The sequence below is a fragment of the Schistocerca americana genome, chromosome 9, assembly GCF_021461395.2.
Source record: "Schistocerca americana isolate TAMUIC-IGC-003095 chromosome 9, iqSchAmer2.1, whole genome shotgun sequence".
In the NCBI taxonomy this organism is placed as follows: domain Eukaryota; kingdom Metazoa; phylum Arthropoda; class Insecta; order Orthoptera; family Acrididae; genus Schistocerca; species Schistocerca americana.
The window spans coordinates 136,307,153-136,328,394 of record NC_060127.1 but is presented as its reverse complement, the minus strand read 5'-3'; the positions used below and the strand labels follow the sequence as shown (position 1 = coordinate 136,328,394).

Here is a 21,242-nt window from a genome sequence, read left to right as displayed (position 1 = left end):
GGACGATTTGGGGTTGTATTTCTTAGCATTGAAGTTAGACCTTAGACCTTGATTGCTTAGAGACTGCTGGTGTTTGACCACCAGCAAGAGATGGCGTACTACACTTCATAGCGTGTCACCCACCATGATGGCACCCAAACCGAGCAGGGGCCCTCCCCACGGGTGACACCCAGCTGCAGCATACGCCACCTGGCAGGATGGCCACTGCTGGCAGCCTCGATGCCCCAGGGGGATGGGCACATATTCTGTGGCATATGTGGGGAGTTAATGGCGCAGGCATCAACAGAGGGATCCCTGTATTGTCAGGGGGCTACAACCAACAGGGTACATGGCGGCCCCACCACAAACGACTGGCTACCGTGCTGGATATCAGGTGCAAAGAAGTCCATTAGCAAAGTCAGCGCAGAAAACGATACTGCACAGTGGATGGATGAAAACGCACCCAGAAGGGTGACCCTGCCCAATAGCTGGAGAATGGGCGGAAGTGCAGGTCCACGTCGACGAAGGATGCGCATGATGGACACAGTGCACCATGTAAGGTGCCCTTCCCCAATTGGCTTGCTCTTTGGAAAAATTTGGAAGAATGGAGATCAAACCCTAGAGGGGACCTTTACATAAAGGCCGAAACGTATGAGACTCCTTCTAGTTGCCTCTTATGACAGGCAGGAATATCTCGGGCCTATTCTAACCCCCGGACCCGCAGGGAGAAGCAATGTAATGTCACTTTGAAAAATCGATAGAATAAGAAGTCTATACACAATATTTAATTTCAATAATCACTACTTGGTGGCTATTTTATGTACAATTAATTCATGAAAAGAGGATGGGGGACGTAACACAGAACACAATCAATACGTTTGCAGTTCTCCTTTTGGTAGTTTAGAGAAAAACAGAATTAAAAATTGCTGTCGGCAGGTTAAGGTATAATGTTCAGAGGGCGACAATCTTATCAGAAACGCTATATAGTAAAATGAACTTGAAAGTCTGGGAAAGACAGATTTCTGGGGTAAATTTGAGAGCGTATCAAAAGGACAGGCTAATGTGAAACAGATGTGGTGTATTTGTTGCAGCAGACAAAAAACTCAAATCCACAGAAAGAAACTGGAGTTGCATACAAGATCGTTAGGGAAAGACTCAGTATTGGGGTGGGCATAAAATGATAATTGCATCCTCCTATCACCCACCACACTCTTCTCCTGAGGTAACCAAAACTTAAGAGAAAACTTCAGTTCACTTGTACCTAAGTTCCCCATGATACTATAACTATGTCCTCTGAACATTATACCTTAATCTGTCGACGACAATTTTTAATTCTGTTTTTTTCTACACTACCAAAAGGAGAACTACTAATCCAACAACAAATTCAGAAATTTACAGTTTTGTTAGCAGTGGGAGCAACAAGATGTACTGTGAAGTACTACTAAATGCCATTTCTGAAACTGACTTGGTACAGATACTTCAGAAGCCCACTCATGATTGAAATATAGTACATCTAATGGCAACAAATAGACCTGACCTCATTTGAGGATGACCACATTGAAACTGGTATCAGCAACCATGATGTGTTTGTCGCAACAATGAACACCAAAGGGCAGAGGGCAGCTAAACCAAGGAGAAAGCCATATATGTTCAACAAATTAGATAAAAAAAGCAGTAGTATCGTATCCCAATGAGGAAACTTTTGGCTCAGGTCAGGACTATGCAGTGGAAACATTGCTCAAGTATAAAGAACAGTTGACCATGGATAGATATATACCCAGCAGTGCAGTTCATTATGGGAGGCATCCTCCATGGTATACTGCAACTGTAAAGAAATCTCAAGGAATCAGAGACTACTGCATAACAGGTATCAAACAAAGCATACGGCTATAGAGAGAGATGCTGAATGAAATGCACTTAGCAGTCACGAGAATAATGTATGAAGGCTTCAATGACTACTGCAGCAGAAACTGTCAAATGATTTTTCACAGAACCCAAAGAAATTCTGATCGTATGTAAAGGCTGTTAGTGGCATCAAAGTTAGTGTCCATTAACTTGTGGATGAGACAAGAACTGAAATTGAGGGTAGCAAGGCAAAAGCTGAAATGGTGAACTCCATTTTCAAATGTTCCTTTACAAAGGAAAACCCAAGAGGATTACCTAGATTTAAACCTTGTGTCACTGAAAAGACAAGTGAAAGCATTAGTAGTGTCCGTGGTGTTGAGAAAGAGCTGAAATCATTAAAACTGAACAATGTTCCAGTGCCCAAACGAATCCATCTCAGATTCTATACTGAATTTGCAGCTGAGTTAGCCACTCTGTTAACTATAATCTTTCGTAAATCCCTCAAATAAATACCATGCCCAGTGGTTGGAAGAAAGCAGAGGTCACACCCATTTACAAGGAGGGCTGTGGAAGTCATCCACAAAACTACCATCCAATATCCTTGACATCGATTTATTGAAGAATCTTAGAACATACTCTGAGCTCAAACATAATGAGGTATCTCTAGCAGGGATTCCGAAAACATCGATCATCCGAAACGCAGCTGTCACCTTTTTCACTTGACGTACTGTAAGATTTGGATCGAGGCAATCAAATAGAATCAGTATTTCCAATTTCTGAAAACTATTTAACTCTGTACCACATAAATGCTTATTATCTAAATAATGATCATATGCATACGCAAAATTTGATTTTTTTGGGAGGGTGAGTTAGCGACAGATGTAGAAATAACTTCGGGTTCGTCCCCAGGTAGCATGTTGGGATCCTTGGCGTTTGTTGTATATTAATGACCTTGTGGATGATATTAATAGTAACCTTAGACTTTTCGTAAGTGACACAGTTATCTGTAATAAAGTACTCTCTGAAAGAAGCTGCATAAATATTCAATCAGATCTTGCAAATATTTCAAAGTGCTGCAAAGATTGGCAACTTGCTTTATAATGTCCAGAAATGTAAAATTACTTACTTCACTAAATGAAAGAAGGTAGTATCCTCAAACAATGTAGGAAAAGATACATTGATATGCACCGTAAAGAAGACATGTTAATTTGCAGAGAGGCGCAATTAAAAGAGACTTACACAAAGCTTTCAATCGCAGCCCTCATAAGCAAAAGAGAAACACACACCACACATCATTCGCACACACCAGCAAGCACACCTCATGCACAGATGATCACCAACTCCAGCAGTTTTGGCCGGAATGTAGTATCCCGTGGCTATAATATCGATGAGTCACAGTTGGAACAGTTAACTCATACAAGTACCTAAGTGTAACACTTTGTAGGGATATGAAATGGAATGAGGACATAGACTCAGTCGTGGGGAAAGGAAGTGGTAGACTTCAGTTTATTTTTAGAATACTGGGGATATGCAGTCAGCCCACAGAAGAAATTGCTTACAAATCACTCATGCGACCCAGACTAGAATATTGCTCAAGTGTGTGGGACCCATATCAGATAGGACTAACAGTGCATATTGCACACATAAAGAAAAGGGCAGCACAAATGGTCACAGGGTTCTTTGACCTGTGAGAGGTATAACAGAGATGCTGAAGAAATTGAACTGGTAGACTCTTGAAGATAGACGTAAACTATCCTGGAAAGCCTACTTTCAAAGTTTCAAGAAACGACTTTAAATGATGCCTCTAAGAATATACTAAACCTCCTACATATCGCTCCCATAGGGATCATCATGGCAAGATTAGATTAATTACAGCACACTCAGAATCATTTAAAAAATTGAACGAGTTAGTGGAAGGCCTAATATTCCAAGAAAAGGGAGATTACACTAAGAGTGTCATTTTGTAGTCATCTGTATCTGCTAGCCATAGAATGAAGAATGGGGAATATTCCAATGGAATTTCAGTGATATAATTGAGACTGAAAACTTGTGCGAATGGGAGAGATATAATATTCTAGGTAGGCTATCTTATTATGTTTCCACTCAAAGGTGCACAATTGTTTTAGCAGTTTAGAAATGGTGGGAGACTGAGTTGACGATGAGAGCTAGATTTGTTGATAGAAGTTCTTTAACAATGTAAGTTGGAGCTGCTTGTTGCATGGACGTGTTTATGTTCAGTAGGTAGTAGTTATTTCTCAGTGAGTGAGCGTTCTTTTGGGTTCTGTGAAACATGTCCGAGTCAAATGAGGATGTGACTGAGCCTAGAAGAAAGCGAACAAAGATAAGCATTAAAGGAAATGGAGAAACTAGCCCAACAAAGAGGTTGAGAATTTGCCACAAGCAAGCGTTATTTGGTTCACATTGTTTATATTGTAGGAACTACATGGCTGGTTTCATGCTTTCAAGAAACAGAGTGTGATCAACAATTTGTATAGTACACCCGAAAATGAAAAACACACATATCTGCCAGGACTGATAGAAAGATAGGATGTTGCTAGACACTGACCAGCTACAAAAAGTTCCAAACACATCATCCATCAAACACTTCATAAAGAAAGAATTCAATCAGCTTGAAATTTGTCATAAGGTCCATGTTAGTTTGCATGCTGTCTCAAAGTAGTGCAATGTTTAAACAAGCTTTAGAGAGTAATAAGTCGTCTACTGACATGACAGGAAAGCATTCAAACCATGTAAATACTCTTGACAGAACAACCCTAGCTAAAATTGGTGAACATACCTCCTAATTTCTAAAACACTAGTCACACTACATTTCCATTCCCGGAACATATTTGGCATCCGGTTTAACAGTTCAAAAAATGCACAAACTTATCACTGAAAATCATCCCGAGCTCAGCAAAGCAAAACATTTTAAAGAGAACTATGACCACAAGTTTGGTAGGCCACAAGTCGATGTTTGATGAACCTGCGAAGATCTGAATATAAAAATAAAATCTTCATGTATTAATATGGTAGCAAAGAGAGCAGCTGTCACTGAGCCAATGGTTCACAAAGGCACACCAAGAAGTTTTACCAGAAGTGCAGAAAGACACTGAAATCTGCAGGACTAGAATTAATGTATGGCCATTGATTTTGATTTTATGCACAGGCTACCTTTGCCATTTTTACTAGTCCAGGAAATGTTTTATCTGCATAAACTTGGGTTTTATGTTTTTAACATTCATGATATAGAAAACGAGATATCAGTTCTTTACACATATGGGTCATTTTCAAAAATCATGCATATTTGTGTCCCATGTCATAATATGTTTAATTTAAAGGCACTTAAGTTTTTTTTCCAAATATCTGAGTTTAGTTTAAGACTATATTAAATCAATAATTTACTTATTTTTGCATAAAATTATTGATTTTTGTTAAAAATTTTAGTGACAGAATGTTAGATCTCACCTCTGTTACTTGTTCCCTACATTTATCTTGATTACATTAAGTTAAATTTTACAAAGTATTATAAAATGTTTAAATTTTTAACCAGTTTAACAATCAGAAAATTTATTAACAGTAAAACATGCCTACAGTTTTTACAGAAACCCTTTTTAAAAGTCCTTTAAAAATTGTTCAAACCCAGTTCCATGCTACATTCTCACCTTTGTCAATGAGAGTTATTAGTTCAATAAATGTCTCATTCAGTGCTCTAGTAGCAGTCTTCTTCATGTAAGGGGAACTGGAAGCTGCCATCTTCATTCTTGGGCAGTTATAGTGTGGCTTGTATGATTATAGAGTTTAACTCAAACTATTATAGTGCCAAGAGGAAATATTGACATTAATTATCATCATCTCTGTTACTCTGTGTTTTTGGGTAAGTTTTAAACATTTATAACAGATTCAAATGGCTCTGAGCACTATGGGACTTAACTGCTGAGGTCATCAGTCCCCTTGAACTTAGAACTACTTAAACCTAACTAACCTAAGGACATCACACACATCCATGCCCGAGGCACGATTCGAACCTGCGACCATAGTGGTCGCGCGGTTCCAGACTGTAGTGCCTAGAACCGCTTGGCCACACTGAAACATTGATAAATGTTATTTTTATCAACTGATTACATAAGAACTGTAAATTAACACTAAGAAGATAAGAAATCTAACCTCTAAAAACTGATCTTCATGGGGGGTCAGAATGTAGTAATGAAGTGTTGATTAGTGATTATTTATTTAATCTTTCTTATTTATCAAACTAGAAAAACTATCTCCATTTAAAGTGAGAAATTTATCTTTTAGCTAGGCAGTGATTTTTTTTAAAAAAGACAAATTTAGGCTCTTATGATTTTTAAAATGTTAACCCTTTTAGTGCCAAATACGATCTGATCGTGATCCAGATTTTCGGCAAAAAATGCCAGTAACGATCTGATCGTGATGCCTTTCTCATTCATTTTTTCCGTGCTTGAAGGCAAAGTTGTTAGTATTTCCTAGCGAATGAGAAAGGCATCACGATCAGATCGTTACTGGCATTTTTCGCCAAAAATCTGGATCACGATCAGATCGTATTTGGCACTAAAAGGGTTAAAAAGTTAGCATCATGCATCGAAATAATCCTACTTTATTTGCTTTTTAAAAAGTAGTGATTGAATTATGTAACTTTTATATGCTTGCTGAGCAGGTTTATATTAATGTTTTACACAATAGCCTAATGTCTTTTTGGTTTCCAAAGCTGTTCGCTGTGCTCACAGCCTTCCTTCAGGCTAGGGTTGAGACTTTTAGGGCCGTTTGTTTGTATTTTCTAAAAATGAGGATGACTCTCATATAGATGATGTGAAATCGTGACAATTTGAAATCCTCCAAACATCAATAACTGGGGACAGTACTACTTTGATGATTTGAAAAATTATAATATTTCAGCTTGATACACCATTTGTATCTTGATCTGTTCATATTGCAATGTAAAACAAACAATAAAAAATTCACTTTATGTTTCACTGGCTATTATTAATCTCTAACTTCACAGTATTCAGATATTTTAGGCAGTTCTCACCTCCATTACTACCAAACTCACCTCCGTTACTACACTGAATAAATTTTTTAGTTCTTTTCAAAAAATACAATATTTTTTTGGGACCACTATTGGAGTCCTGATTTACTTGACTATGCTAACATAAAATATATGAAACTTAATTATTTTCAAAATAAAAACAAAAAAATATTTATATATTTTTTTTAAATATGCCCGATTTTTGAGAATGACCATATACAGAAGGAAGAGCTAAGAGAGGCCCTAATGAGGTATGAAGATATGCCTTTGACTTCATTAAAAGAATTCCTGCAGAAGTGAAAGAACTGCATATACAGGCTGTTACAAAATGGTACGGCCAAAGTTTCAGGAAACATTCCTCACACACAAATAAAGAAAAGATGTTATGTGGACACGTGTCTGGAAACACTTAATTTCCATGTTAGAGCTCATTTTAGTTTCGTCAGTATGTACTGTACTTCCTCGATTCACCGCCAGTTGGCCCAATAGAAGGAAGGTAATGTTGACTTCGGTGCTTGTGTTGGCATGCGGTTCATGCAAGATGGAGCTCCCGTACATTTCAGTCGAAGTGTTCATACCCTTCTCAACAACAGATTAGGTGACCGATGGATTGGTAGAGGCAGATCAATTCCATGGCCTCTACGCTCTCCTGACCTCAACCCTCTTGACTTTCATTTATGGGGGCATTGAAAGCTCTTGTCTATGCAACCCCGGTACCAAATGTAGAGACTCTTCATGCTCGTATTGTGGACGGCTGTGATACAATATGCCATTCTACAGGGCTGCATCAGCGCATCAGGGATTCCATGCAACAGAGGGTGGATGCATGTATCCTTGCTAACGAAGGACATTTTGAACATTTCCTGTAACAAAGTGTTTGAAGTCACGCTGGTACGTTCTGTTGCTGTGTGTTTCCATTCCATGATTAATGTGATTTGAAGAGAAGTAATAAAATGAGCTCTAACATGGAAAGTAAGCGTTTCCGGACGCATGTCCACATAACATTTTCTTTGTTTGTGTGTGAGGAATGTTCCCTGAAAGTTTGGCCGTACCTTTTTGTAACACCCTGTATTTAGCAATACATGTGTTGGACAGAATCACAAACATTCATAAACACTGACAATTACCAGGAATGGGTAGATTCTCAATCATCAGCCACTACTATCCAGTCTGAGGACACAGAATTTTCTTGCCCCATGACAGTCATTCCAAGACTCAATTGGATTTATTTGCCTGAAGAGTATCAGGAACTCATTCGAACTGCAAAGGAACACTAACTCCCTTTTGTAGTTAAGTCTCAAAACCAACCAAGTGCTGAACTTCAAGGATTGGTGTACCTGCTACTTCAAGAAGGCAGTCAAGAACATCAAGAAGTGGTGGTTCGTTCAACACTACTACACGCAGACATTTGGAGTACAGTAATAAATTTAAAGGATATGGGAAAGCTTTTGAGTTCAATGATGGCCTAGTTGAGAGGACATTCAAGCTGAAGAAAGAATAGAATGTGCTGCTCGCAAAGACAAAACGTATGTTGGAAAAGTAGCTATCATCTCTGCGAAGCAATAGGACATCTAAATGGTCAAACACAATGTACCTGAAAAACAAAGATCATTTTATGACGAGATTGTTCAGTGTCCTACTTCTGAGACAGTGAACAGTGACACTGATGAATGAGGCACCTCGAGATGATTCTCTGAATTTTATTAGGTCAACTTTTTGTTCTTTTAGTAAATATAATACCCACTGTCTTCATTATTTTGTTTCGGATTATTTTCTGCCCCAATAGTCTTTCATATCAATATTTATAAAGGCGTTTAAACACTGAGTGGAAAAAAGATAATATTCCAGCATGATTCACCATTAATAAGTCGTTAACTAATGACACTCCTATTATGACATTTTGAGACGTTGCGTCTTGCTACTAGTACTACAACTGCTCAACAGAGAATTTTTCATTACGTGTAGCTTGGGCTTCAAAGAGTTTTTTTCATTTTCCCAAAAAACTTGGAAAATGGAGAGTTATCTTTTACCATTCTGATATTCAGTTATTCTTCCCGTGCTTCACACGTGAAAATGGTAAAATGCGACTCTCTGCCATGCACTTCACAATATTTATATTCGCCACGGGTGACTGTCATGCAGGCAGACAACGTTACTATAAAAGAGATACATTACACTTATTGTTGATCAACAGTACTCAAAAGCTATTCTACAGCTCCATCGCTATGACGTATATAAAGTTTACTTTTAAATGTTTCGCCGTTGGCGGAATTCCAACTAAATAATGTATTTGATGGAGGAAAACGACTAGGAATGTCAAACAACGAGATAATATTTTTTTCTCTCTTAAACTCGAGAGAGCGGTGTTCGAAATCTTCGCTTATTTTCTGTCACGAGAAATAACCACATACCAAGGATTCGTGCAGTCCCTCCATTTATGGCTGATTGTGGAAAACATATACCCGTTTCAAAAGTACAAAAGCACATCCGTTTGTCGCCCAGAAACTGTAACCTGCTCAATACTGCTTCTTCCCCAGTTCGTAATTCCTGCCAAACTGTTGACGCACCTCATGATAAACAGAGATGGCATATTACCGACTTTTCAATTATTGAATTGTATGATTAGAAAAATGACCCACGTCGCGTAGTGCAATATGAAAAAAAATCCCATTGGCTGCACAAATGTCTCAAATTGATTTTTTCACTAAAATTGAATTTGACTTTTTAAAATGTGTCATATCTCTGCTAGCATCCGCCTATTGATACATATCATTATGTTAACTTCCGGTTAGAGACATTTGTTGTGCTTGGGTTTGCGAATTGTGTTTAATGTAGGCAAGCAATGTTAATGCTGATTTGTGTACATTTTTGAAATCTTCCGTGCCAGACGTGAATACCTTGCGGTGTATATGTTTTATATACGGACATTTCTAGAAAGATGCCAAATGAGTACTAGGAAAACCTCCTGATCTGCCATCTCGATCAAGTAGTAAAACCAGTGGAAATTGAGCTACATATTTGATTATCCTTTGAGGTATTTTGTATATAAAGATAGAGGCGACATTTCGTCGCAGTTTTATTGGAGTAACTGAGGAGTTAATGTGAATATCATTTAAATGGTAAGCGTTATTAGACAATTGTTGGTTGTCAAGTAATGGCGATTTTGGAAAGGCCTATGGTTAAGTGAATATTGCATTTAGATTTCCGTTACGACTGTGTCACGTGTTCTAATTATCTTGCTGTGATGATCATCTCAGTTATAAATCAATTCAACCCATCGTTTAAAACCTGCTCATTTGAATTTTGTTGCAGTTCAAAAATTTAACTATGTGGCATGAAGCAAGAAAACAGGAGAGGAAGATACGGGATTTGATTGTCGACTACAAAAAAAGAGCAGAACGACGGAGAGATTTCTACGAAAAGATTGTGAGTAACATCTTGGTAGTTTGGAAGTCTGTTTTTCTGTGCAGAGATTCCACTAGTAGACTATAACTCATATTGCAACTCTTTGCACACTTTACCATTTCTGTTGTCTATCTCCTTTATAAATTTAGGGTATTAGATAATCTTGAGTGAATGACATGAATAAAGAAAACATTCACTGCATAGTGTACATGTTAAACATTAGATACAAACAAAAACAAAATCTCCCCGACACAGTATCTGCTAATCCTGGCAATCACCTCCACGTTTGGTCCCAACTTAATCCTCCTCGTACCACCAGTCGTACACCTGAATACTTCAGTCACAATTTCTTCATTTGGTTTGATTTTCAGATCTATGAGCTTTATTTTTGTCTACAATGCTGTCATTATGATGCTATTGCCTGTAATCTATCCTGCACCACCCGCTCCCCTCCGGCACCACCATGAAATAACTGTCCAGTACTTCATAATATTCAGGTACCTGTGGCCGCATCTGGGTGAAATCTCTGGTGTCATATTCTTGTCTTCTGACGTTCCCTTCAGTCTTCCCTTTGCCTCATCGCTTATTTGTACATTTTGACAATTCCAAACAGGGCAACTTGGGCCCAATCACCCATAAAATTTAATTGTGCTAAACTATGTGATCAAAAGTATTCGGACACCTTGCTGAAAATGACTTAAAAGGTCGTGGCGCCCCCCATTGGTAATGCTGGAATTCAGTATAGTGTTGGCCCACCATTAGCCTTGATGACAGCTTCCACTCTCACAGGCATATGTTCGGTCAGGTGCTGAAGGGTTTCTTGGGAAATGGCAGCCCATTCTTCCCAGAGCGCTGCACTGAGGAGAGGTATCAATGTCGGTCGGTGAGGCCTGGCACAAAGTGGGCATTCCAAAACATCCCAAAGGTGTTCTGTAGAATTCAGGTCAGGACTCTGTGCAGGACAGTCCATTAAAGGGATGTTGTTGTGTAACCACTCTACCACAGGCCGTGCAATACGAACAGGAGCTCGATCGCGTTGAAAGATGCAGTCGCCATCCCTGAATTGCTTTTCAACAGTGGGAAGTAAGAAGGTGCTTAAAACATCAGTGTAGGCCTGTGCTGTGATAGTGCCATGCAAAACTATCAGGAGTGCAAGCCCCTCCATGAAAAGCACGACCACACCATAACACCACCGCCTTGGGAGTTTTACTGTTGGCACTACACACGCTGGCAGATTACATTCACCTGGCATTCGCCATACCCACACCCTGCTGTCGGATTGCCACATTGTGTACCGTGATTTGTAACTCCACACAATGTTTTTCCACTGTTCAGTTGTCCAATGTTTACACTTCTTTCACCAAGCGAGGCATCATGTGACATTTACTGGCGTGATGTGTGGCTTATGAGCAGCCGCTCGACCATGAAATCCAAGTTTTCTCACATCCCACCTAACTGTCGTAGTACTTGCAGTGGATCCTGATGCAGTTTGGAATTCCTATGTGATTATCTGTATAGATGTCTGCCTATTACGCATTACGACCCTCTTCAACTGTTGGCGTTCTGTCGGTCAACAAATGAGGTTGGCCTGTACACTTTTGTGCTGTACGTGTCCCATCACGTTTCCACTTCAGTGTCACATTGAAAACAGTGGACCTAGGGGTGTTAAGGAGTGTGGAAATCTTGCGTACAGAAACATGACACAAGTGACACCCAAACACCTGACTACGTTTAAAGTCCGTGAGTTCCGCAGAGTGCCCCATTATGCTCTCTCACGATGTCTAATGACTACTGAGGTCATTGATAAGGAGTACCTGGCAGTAGGTGGCAGCACAATGCACCTAATATGAAATACATGTTTTTGGGGGTGTCCAGATACTTTTGATCACATAGTGTATGAACAACAACAACACATGTTTGTGATGTACATGTACATCTATACTCTACAATCTACCGTGAGATGCATGACAGAGAACATGTCCCATTGTACCAGTTTTTAGGGTTTCTTCCTGTTCCATTCAAATATGAAGCGCAGGAAGAATAATTGTTTGAATGCCTCTGTGCATGCAGTATTTACTCTAATCTTATCCTCCCATTCCCTGTATGAGCAATACGTAGGGTGTAGTATATCCCTAGAGTAATAATTTAAAGCTGCTTCTTGAATCTTTATTGATAGACTTTTATGGGATAATTTACATCTGTCTTCAGAAGACTGCCAGTTCAGTTCCTTCAGCATATCTGTGACACTCTCCCATGGATTAAACAAAACTGTGACCATTCGTGTTGCCATTCTCTGTATCTGTTCAATATCCCCTGTTACTTCTATCTGGCTCGAGTGCCACACACTTGAGCAAAATTCTGGGATGTGTCGCATGTGTGATTTGTAAGCAATCTCCTTTGTAGGCATATTGTACTTCCCCTGTATTCTACCACTAAACCGAAGCCAACCATGTCTTTACCCACAACTGGATCTATGTGATTTTTCCATTTCATATCCCTACAAAGTGTTACACCCAGATATTTGTATGAATGGTCTGATTCCAACAATGACTAACTGATATTATAATCATTGTATACCGCGTGGTTTTGTGTGTGTGTAAAATTTTACATTTATGAACATTTAGGACAAGTTGCCAATCTCTGCACCATGTTGAAATCTTACCAAGATATGGCTGAATATGTATGCAGCTTTTCTCAAATAGTACATCATTACAGATAACTGCATGATCTGCAGAAAGCCTGATTTTACTATTAGTATTGTCTGCAAGGTCATTATATACAACATGAACAGCAAGGGTCCTAATACACTTCCCTGGGACACACCTGAAGTTACTTGTACATCTCACAGTAACTCTCCATCCAAGATAACATGCTGTGTCCTCCCCACCAAAAAGTCCTCAATCCAGTCACAAATTTCTTTGAATACCCCATGTGATCATACTTTTGACAATAAGCATCGATGTTTACTGGGTCAAATACTTTTCGGAAATCAAACACTGCATCTACGTGGTTTACTGGATCCAAAGCTTTCAGTATGTCATGTGAGAAAAGTGTGAGTTGGATTTCACATGATCAGTGTGTTCAAAACCCATGATAGTTGGCTTGAGGAGGCCATTGTATTCAAGACATCTCATTACCTTTGAGCTACCCTCTTGTAGATGGAAGTGACCTGTGCCTTCTTCCAAGAATTGGACACGGTTTTTAGTTCGAGGCATCTGCAGTAGATTATAATTAGTAGAGGGGCTAACTCGGTTGCAAATTTGATGTAGAATCTGACAGCGGTTCTACTGAGGCCCATTTAACAATTTCAACTGTTTCTCAACATCACTGACACTAAGTTTGCTTGTAGCGACAAACTGATAGGTAGCGTAGTTTATTTGAAAACGTTGCCACCAATCACCATGTTGTTTACACCATTTGTCATATTTCCTATTTCACTAGTGAAAGCCAACAACTTGCATGAAAGATTTGTCTTCATCCTCATTAAGTGCAGACTCATTGAAAAATAAAACCTTCACTGGCTGTATAATATTTCCAGCAAACTGTTGATGTGCTGCAAAATAATATGCATGGAATTGGAACATATGTTATATCTCCCTGCAACAAGGAGTTGTTCTGTAAAGGATGAAATATTCTCTTGGACTCCTTTACAAAACTGGAGATTAACATCATTTACAGTAGACAGCTTGACTTTCAGAAAGACAATCTTATCCTTTGCTGATGTAATGCCGATAAACAAGGGGATATTCACTTGAGAAAACTTATAAGTTATAAGACAGAATTGCTGATTAGTACTTACCTTTGGGAAGTGAAACTACGCCTTTCTCATCCCCGAGGAAGGAAGTATTATTTTCAAAGCTAGGTTGTGTGTCACTTTTATATGTGGCTATTGGCAGTACTGAATATTTCGCCTTATAAAAATAGCAACCAGCTGCTTGGTGTCTTGTGTGATATCTCCAAAGATGTTTGTTTATTTTTTGATAGCAAGATATTGATAGGAAGCCCATCATTATAGAACTACAATACAAGACTTGCAGGCAACTGCTTGGACTCATAACTTAGAGGTGGAAGGCAAAAGATAATTACAGGTTCCTCAAATGGCATAACTGAAATTGCAGTGACTTATGGGATGGAGGTATAATACAGCCTGGTGTCCTTAGGGTTTTGTGCTTGGAACCTTGTCATTCCTAATATATTATCTTAGTAGACAAGCATTGTGGTGTATTGAACAAGTACATCAAGTTTCGTTCTGATGTATGAGGAAAATCATCATGACCGACAGAAGTAAAATTTGGAAGGAGCTGTTGATATCTTCAGTAAAACACTGAAAAGTTGTGTTTCGACATTAATAATTCCATGTGGCTCAAAGGCCTGGTGCAAGTTTGTAAATTGGAAGGTGCAGGTCTGTAAATGGGATGCCATTTTGGTAATGTGCATTTCTTACCTACCCCAGTAATCCTATAGGGGAAAGGGACCTACAGCTCAACATCAAATCTGAACCACATGATGTTCTTGGGAAGTGAAGGCTAGGTTAAAGGCAGGCTGGAATATTCTGTAGTCTGGCAGGGTTCTGGTCCCTTGATCTTTCAGTTTCCATGCATTTGCTTTACTGTTAGACCATCAGACCTTATCTTGACTCATACAATATGTTACGTTCCCATTCAAGTGTATAGTACGTAATAAATTCAAGTGCTTTTGGTTTGTTTATAGATAACTTTCATTCTACCAGTCATGATTTTCTTTTATGTATATTTTACATGACTCATTTCAGGATTTATATTTTACATGACACATTTCAGGGAATGAGTCCCTTTTGTAACTGTGTTTTTCTTTCTCTCTTTTGTCAGACATTTTAAAATATGTCTTTGCTAGGCCACTCAATAAGAAATAAGATTCCAGAGATGTCATTAATTACCAGCCAGTCTCACTCCTTAGATCATATTTCCGAGTTTTTGAGATGGTAATGTAATCAGTGGTTGTTGTCCACCTGTGTAGCAGTGGGATACTTAGTCAATATCAGTTAAGATTTTAGAGGGTCTCCTACACTGCGGCAGCTACTTATACATTCACTGAATGCTTATAAAGTCTTTAAATGATAACCTATCAGCATTTGAAATCTACTGCAAATCATCAAAGGCATTTGATTGTGCCAATCATAATGTTCTTACATAGAAGTTAAGTTCTGTCAGCATACATATTTAAGAAAGAGTAACACTGCATTAGGATTTTAGGTTGTCCATCCCAGAGAATGTGTTTTTGGTATTTATGTGGTTGGTGTGTCATTCTTATTAATTTATTTGAGTCAGAAACAAATATAACATATGGCAATTACCATTAAAAACAGGAGAGAGAAAGAATTATTAAGTGACACTGCTGTTGCCCTAAACTCTGCCGCTTCAATTGCGCTTTGAGTTTTGAGTATATCATCTTCTTCTGTGCAAGATACAGAGCATAGTTATAGGCCAGTAGATGTTCCATTGTGTGTTCTTCTGTTTATTCACAGTTCATATCATCCACAGGTAGTTGCCATTTCTGGAGGTTACTCCTGGATCTTCCAACTCCTTACCGAAGACAGTTGAGTGATCTTCACACGATTCAGTTCTGTTCATGTCCACTTGGGAGAGTTTATGAAGGAAGTGGTCAAGTCGAGAAATCCTCAGTTACTTCCTTTCAGTAGCTGCTTCTGTTTGAGATAGCGTGTTACGGTTGAGCTCAGATTATTTTTTTAGGACGGTAGTTTTGTGGTCGACTTGTGCTACCCCTCTCGAAGACGAATGTGACTCGTACTTCTTCCAACTACTGGGTGTGGTTTTTGTTTGAGGAATCTGGTAGAGTTTAGTTAAAAAAAAAGGGTGCTAACTCAGGTGCAAATCTGTAGTATAGACTGATAGGGATTCCATTTGGTCCAGAGGCATTGTTCATTTTAGTGATTTTCAGCTGTTTCATAACACCACTGACATCATTGTCTATACCACTCATCTTTGCAGAGGTTCGAGAATTAAATTGGGACAGTGCTGTTGAATTTTATTCTGCTAACAAGTTGTTCTGTATGATAGAGAAATTCTTGAATAGAATATATTATTTATCTACAAACGTGTAAATGGCCAGCATGTAGCTGTGTAAAATTTGTCTATATTCTTCTGTTCAGTTGAAATGTCCCACATCATAACAGTCATTGAGAAAGTGTTGTATGGAACTAACATACAAGGTGTGACCAAAAAGTAATTGGAATTTTTGTTTTTCTTAAAGAATCTTTATTTATTTGTAAACAACTACTACAACAAACTACTACTTTGTCCCATTCTAATAATCCCCCTCAGATATAATACACTTGTGCTAGTGTTTCTTACAATCTTGGAAGCAATTCTTTGACTCAGTTTTCATCAAGGTGTTCAGTTCTTTCAGTGATTACGTGTCTGTCTCGTCAGTGGTAGCAAAACTACATCCTTTCATGGTTCTCTTTGGCATTATTAATGGAAAGAAGTCTCAGGGGGGCCGAGTCCGATAAATACAGTGGCTGTGGCAACATAATATTTTATTTTACTTTATTTATTTATTTTTTTCACGAACAGTCATCGAGATGTGAGCAGGAGTATAATTGTGCCGCTATTCCTGTTTGTGGTAAAACGACAATTCCGATCATTTTCATCGGATCGCTTTGAGTGAACGGCGTGTAACTTCTAAGAAGTATTCCTTATCGATTGTTCGACCGTAGGCAGGAACTCGCGATGCGTTATCCCACTGTAATTGGAGAAAACGGTGAGGCGGGCCTTCACGTGTTATCAAACTTGTCTTTTCGAACAGTGGAAAATCCAGGATGGAATGTAACAATGTTGTAAAAAGGAAAGTTGCTACTCACCATACAGAGGAGATGCAAGGTCACAGATAGGCACAACAAAGTCACAGATAGATACATCAAAAGACTGTCACAAATAATACCTTTAGGCCAGTGAGACAAACAAACACATACACCCTCACTCACACATCTTGCACACACATGACTTCAGTCTCGAGCAACCGAGGCCAACTGGTGGCAGTAAACACAGCACTCATTGTAAAGTTTATTACTATAACTGCTTTGCTGCTATTGTAGTGATTGCTATTTACATTCTACACATTGACTCCTTGCCCATCTGAGTGAGCGTCTAATGCAGCTTGTGTGTATACTGTACCTTTTCAGGTTTGGTGAGCCTTCTGTACAAAATGTTCGGTTTGGGGTACACCTTCTTTCTGTACCCCAAGTGACATTTTCTGCTCTTTATGGTTTAAGACCTTTGTGTAGTGAAGTCTGTTACCTATTTTACTAAATTAGTTATTTTACTAAATTAGTTATTTTACTCAATCAGTTATTTTACTCAATTACTTATTTTGCTCAGTCTGTTGTGTGAACGAGTAAGAATCGAGTGTGTACGTGTTACATTTCAGAAAGCAGATCCTACGCAGTTCCTTCAGCTACATGGACGGCCAGTCAAGATACATTTGGATCCCGCAGTTGCCATCGCAGGAGACAGCCCGGCAAACATGTAAGCTGCTGTAGTTAGTTGTGTGCACCTAATTTCCTCATCCAGACTTCTGGAATTGCGTCACATTTTTTTCGTGCGATTCGTGATCTGTGCAGTGCCAGTGAATTTTTCAAAGTGTAGAAAGGGTGGTAAATATATGCAAATGATGAGCAATTAGGGCCAACCTGTACTCTACACCTACACTGTGCAAGCCGTCACGAATTGCACGGCACGGGGTACGTTTCATTGTACCAGCTGTTAGGGTTTCTTCCTGTTCCATTCACATGTGGAGCGCAGGAAGAATGATTGTTTGAATGTCTCTGTGCGTGCAGTAATTATTCTAATCTTATCCTCATGATTACTTTGTGAACGATATTTAGGGGGGTTGTGTATTCCTAGAGTAATCATTTAATCACTCCATTGTTTGTATCCCACACTGGATTTTTTAGTACTGTACAATTAAGACTTCTATAACTTACACTGCTCAGTTCCTGCCGTGCCGGTGACAAGGTTTGAGTGGCGATCCGGTCATTTTGTTTGTTTTTTTACGTGTAATAGTGTCGACGAGAGACGGTCCCTGGTGGTTACGATGGGCTTGGTCTAGCACTTTGCACGTCTGTCTCGACCGATCACGTGATGTGCTCATGTATACATTTCTGTGGCAAAATGTCAGTGTTGTCAGAGATCTGTAAATGTTTACTGTTTTCGCCTGCAGCTGTTTGTGCTTCACAGTTGAAACCTGACAACAGCGCTGCCAACATTGAGGATCTTGTTTAGCTGTTTCTACTTGGTTTTTGCTCAGATTTTTGTGGCTTCTAAAATTACTCTTTATTTCTGGCATCACTGTGCAAGAAGAAAACAGTCTCTAAACTTTGAATACCACACTTCATTGTGGGTCTTACGTTAATTCGCTGAGCAATTTGGTTAATACTAGAGCACTGCTACCGTGTTTTGGCGAACCTGTGTAGACGGCATTCATTTCCCAGCCCTCACTTTTCACACTGTTTGGCTTCATTCTGACAACAGTTTCATCATTCGCATAAATGAAGGTGAGCACTCGTTGATGCGTAGCCATTCCAGACTGCTAAGGAAATGTGGTGGTTGCCTACTTCACACAAAAGAATGAAGTGAAGTGGCAAATCAAAGGAGTGCAGTGTACTTGCAATGTACTTGAGTGAGTACAACTGAGTGAGATCCGTACGGTCAAGGATGCCGCATGGTCAGCTGTATTATTAGGCGAGGTAGTATTGGTCATCTTTGACAACATTTATTCACTGTGCCTCTCTCACACACCACATCTGAACGCAGAATACTTGGATTGGGCTCACCTACTGTGTCTAATTAACACAATGGAGAAAGACAAAAGCACACCACATCCAGCATGACTTCACCTAGGATATCACAGTAATTTCACCAGCCCAATGACTGTCTATCTTCCTTTATTTTATTCACAAACACTGTAATGATCAATGTTCTTTGGATTTAGTATTGATGTTTGACCACCATGAATTTCAAAAACACATAATATCATCAGGGCTTCAGTTTCTGATGAATTGATTTTGATAGAGACTGATGATTTTGTTCCAGTATTGGGTAAAGGGATGACTGGCTGAAGAAATTTTGGCAGAATTGAGTATTTCCCTCCTTAATATGCCATCTCATCTGCGGTACACAAACTGCTCTTACTACTACACAAAAGCCATCGCAAAGGAGCTGTGTAGGACACAGTGGGTTGCTACTCTCATATCTTCATAAAGTCCTGTCAGAATGATAGCAAATTGACACCAAATTGAGTATAGTGCTGCCATTAACAGTGTTATTGAAAATCAAGCACAAGAAAACAGGACACAAGGATGAAGTGTGTTCTCTGACTGGTGATTAATTATTAAAATAAATTTATAGCTGTCTACAAAAAAAAGTTGCAGAAATGAATCATTAGCTACACAACTCACTGCTAATCCCATAAATGCAAGTTGCCATAACTAAAAGAATACACAGATAGTGCAATTTTTGGTTGCAAGGCAATAAGTGATTTTGTTCACTTTATATTCGGTTTGACGGACTGCATGTGTTTTTCCATAGTGGATGTGGAATAAACAAGACTCGAACCAGTTTGTTTGCATTGTACATTCTTTGTATGTTTTTCTTCTGGAGGGTGGGCTACAGTGTCAAACATTTTCCAGACTTCCTTCTTCCTTTGAAGGAGCATATTTACAGTTGTTTACACTCCATCACTTAATTTTCGTCTTGCAACCTCCAAAGCCTGACAAAACACAGCTTTGTTAGAGGCCATCTTATCCATACAGCCAGTGATACCGGCCTGTCAGTGCCACACTTAGGTGGCAAGATTACGCACCCAACTTCCATACTAACAAGGGAACATTCCCAAGCGTCTGTAAATGATGATGTTGAAACTTGGTAGGAGTGTAGAGAGACCAAAATTGTGCAGCACATTTTTCTTTTTTTCTCCACTTTTCACTTTCAAGGGGTAAAATACAACTGGAAAGGTAGTTTGGCATTTAAGGTCGAGAGGGATCTTTGAAATGACAATCTGCAAAAAATGTTTTTCATGTAATTAATGTCCTTGAAAATTGCACAATCAACTTTGTGATAATTTAAAATTTAGAAAAACATCCCACCAGGATTAATTAATTCTGAAAAATGAACAATTTTGTTACAACATTAATTAAAGAAGCTTTCAAGCCACATCCCTCCTGTGTAATAAAGCTGGTTTTTGAAATAGCAGTGCACAGTGTACTGTCGGAGTATTCTTGACTTAAATAATTAAAATATCTAAATGCTCATTATTATTCTAATTATGGAGGAGGATCAGAAAGGAACATACAGTGACTTATTTTTTTTCTTCCCTGGTATTTGCAGTTGGTGTGTTGGAATTTCATGACGATATAGTTTGAAGTTTGTGCTACCGAGAGCATTTTGTTTTCATTTGCAGTTCTAGCAAGTGTAGCGTGAACTACAAAACAAATATGACACGCTTTTACTGTTGTCGACTTGTGAAGAGTGGCAAAGTGTAATCGATATTTGTGGGCCGAAGGATATAAATTGAGTGAAATTCACAGGGACATTGGTTTCGCATATGGGACTACTGTATGGACTGAAGCAATATCTCCAGGTGGTGTGCATTCTTCCAAGAGGGATGTATGAACTTTAGTGATCTGCCACACTCAGGCTGGCCTGTAACAGCTGCAACCCTGGAGAATGTTGCAGCCCTCGAGGCGGCAATTTTGAATGACCAGTGTGTGCAGTTGCAAACCTTGTCACAGCAGTTAAACATTTCCTATGGTGTGGTGTATGATATTATTCATGACACGTTGAAATTTTGTAAAGTTATTGCTCACTGTGTGCCTAAGAACCTGACAGACAACCTCAAGGACTAGCAAATGACAAACTTGGATCACTTAATGCGTTGCGCTGCAGAAGGACACGATTTTCTGAAAGGAATTGTC

The 21,242-nt window shown here is 39.0% G+C and overlaps 2 protein-coding genes across 5 annotated transcripts in view; one reads left to right on the top strand and one right to left on the bottom strand.

Moving 5' to 3' along the window:
• Window positions 1–9,427, bottom strand: part of LOC124551237 — a 146,770-nt gene extending 137,343 nt beyond the window's left edge. Inside the window, exon 1 of the mRNA XM_047126232.1 lies at window positions 9,280–9,427. Coding sequence (XP_046982188.1) covers window positions 9,280–9,303 — 24 coding nt within the window. The 5' untranslated portion in view covers window positions 9,304–9,427. The remainder of the gene's footprint in view (window positions 1–9,279) is intronic.
• A 234-nt stretch (window positions 9,428–9,661) lies between these two features.
• LOC124551326 (CLK4-associating serine/arginine rich protein) overlaps window positions 9,662–21,242 on the top strand; it is a 169,486-nt gene continuing 157,905 nt past the window's right edge. For all 4 annotated transcript variants that reach the window (XM_047126339.1, XM_047126340.1, XM_047126338.1 and 1 more), the window contains exons 1-3: window positions 9,662–9,987; window positions 10,181–10,294; window positions 17,699–17,796. In XM_047126339.1, coding sequence (XP_046982295.1) covers window positions 9,985–9,987; window positions 10,181–10,294; window positions 17,699–17,796 — 215 coding nt within the window. In that variant the 5' untranslated portion in view covers window positions 9,662–9,984. The remainder of the gene's footprint in view (window positions 9,988–10,180; window positions 10,295–17,698; window positions 17,797–21,242) is intronic.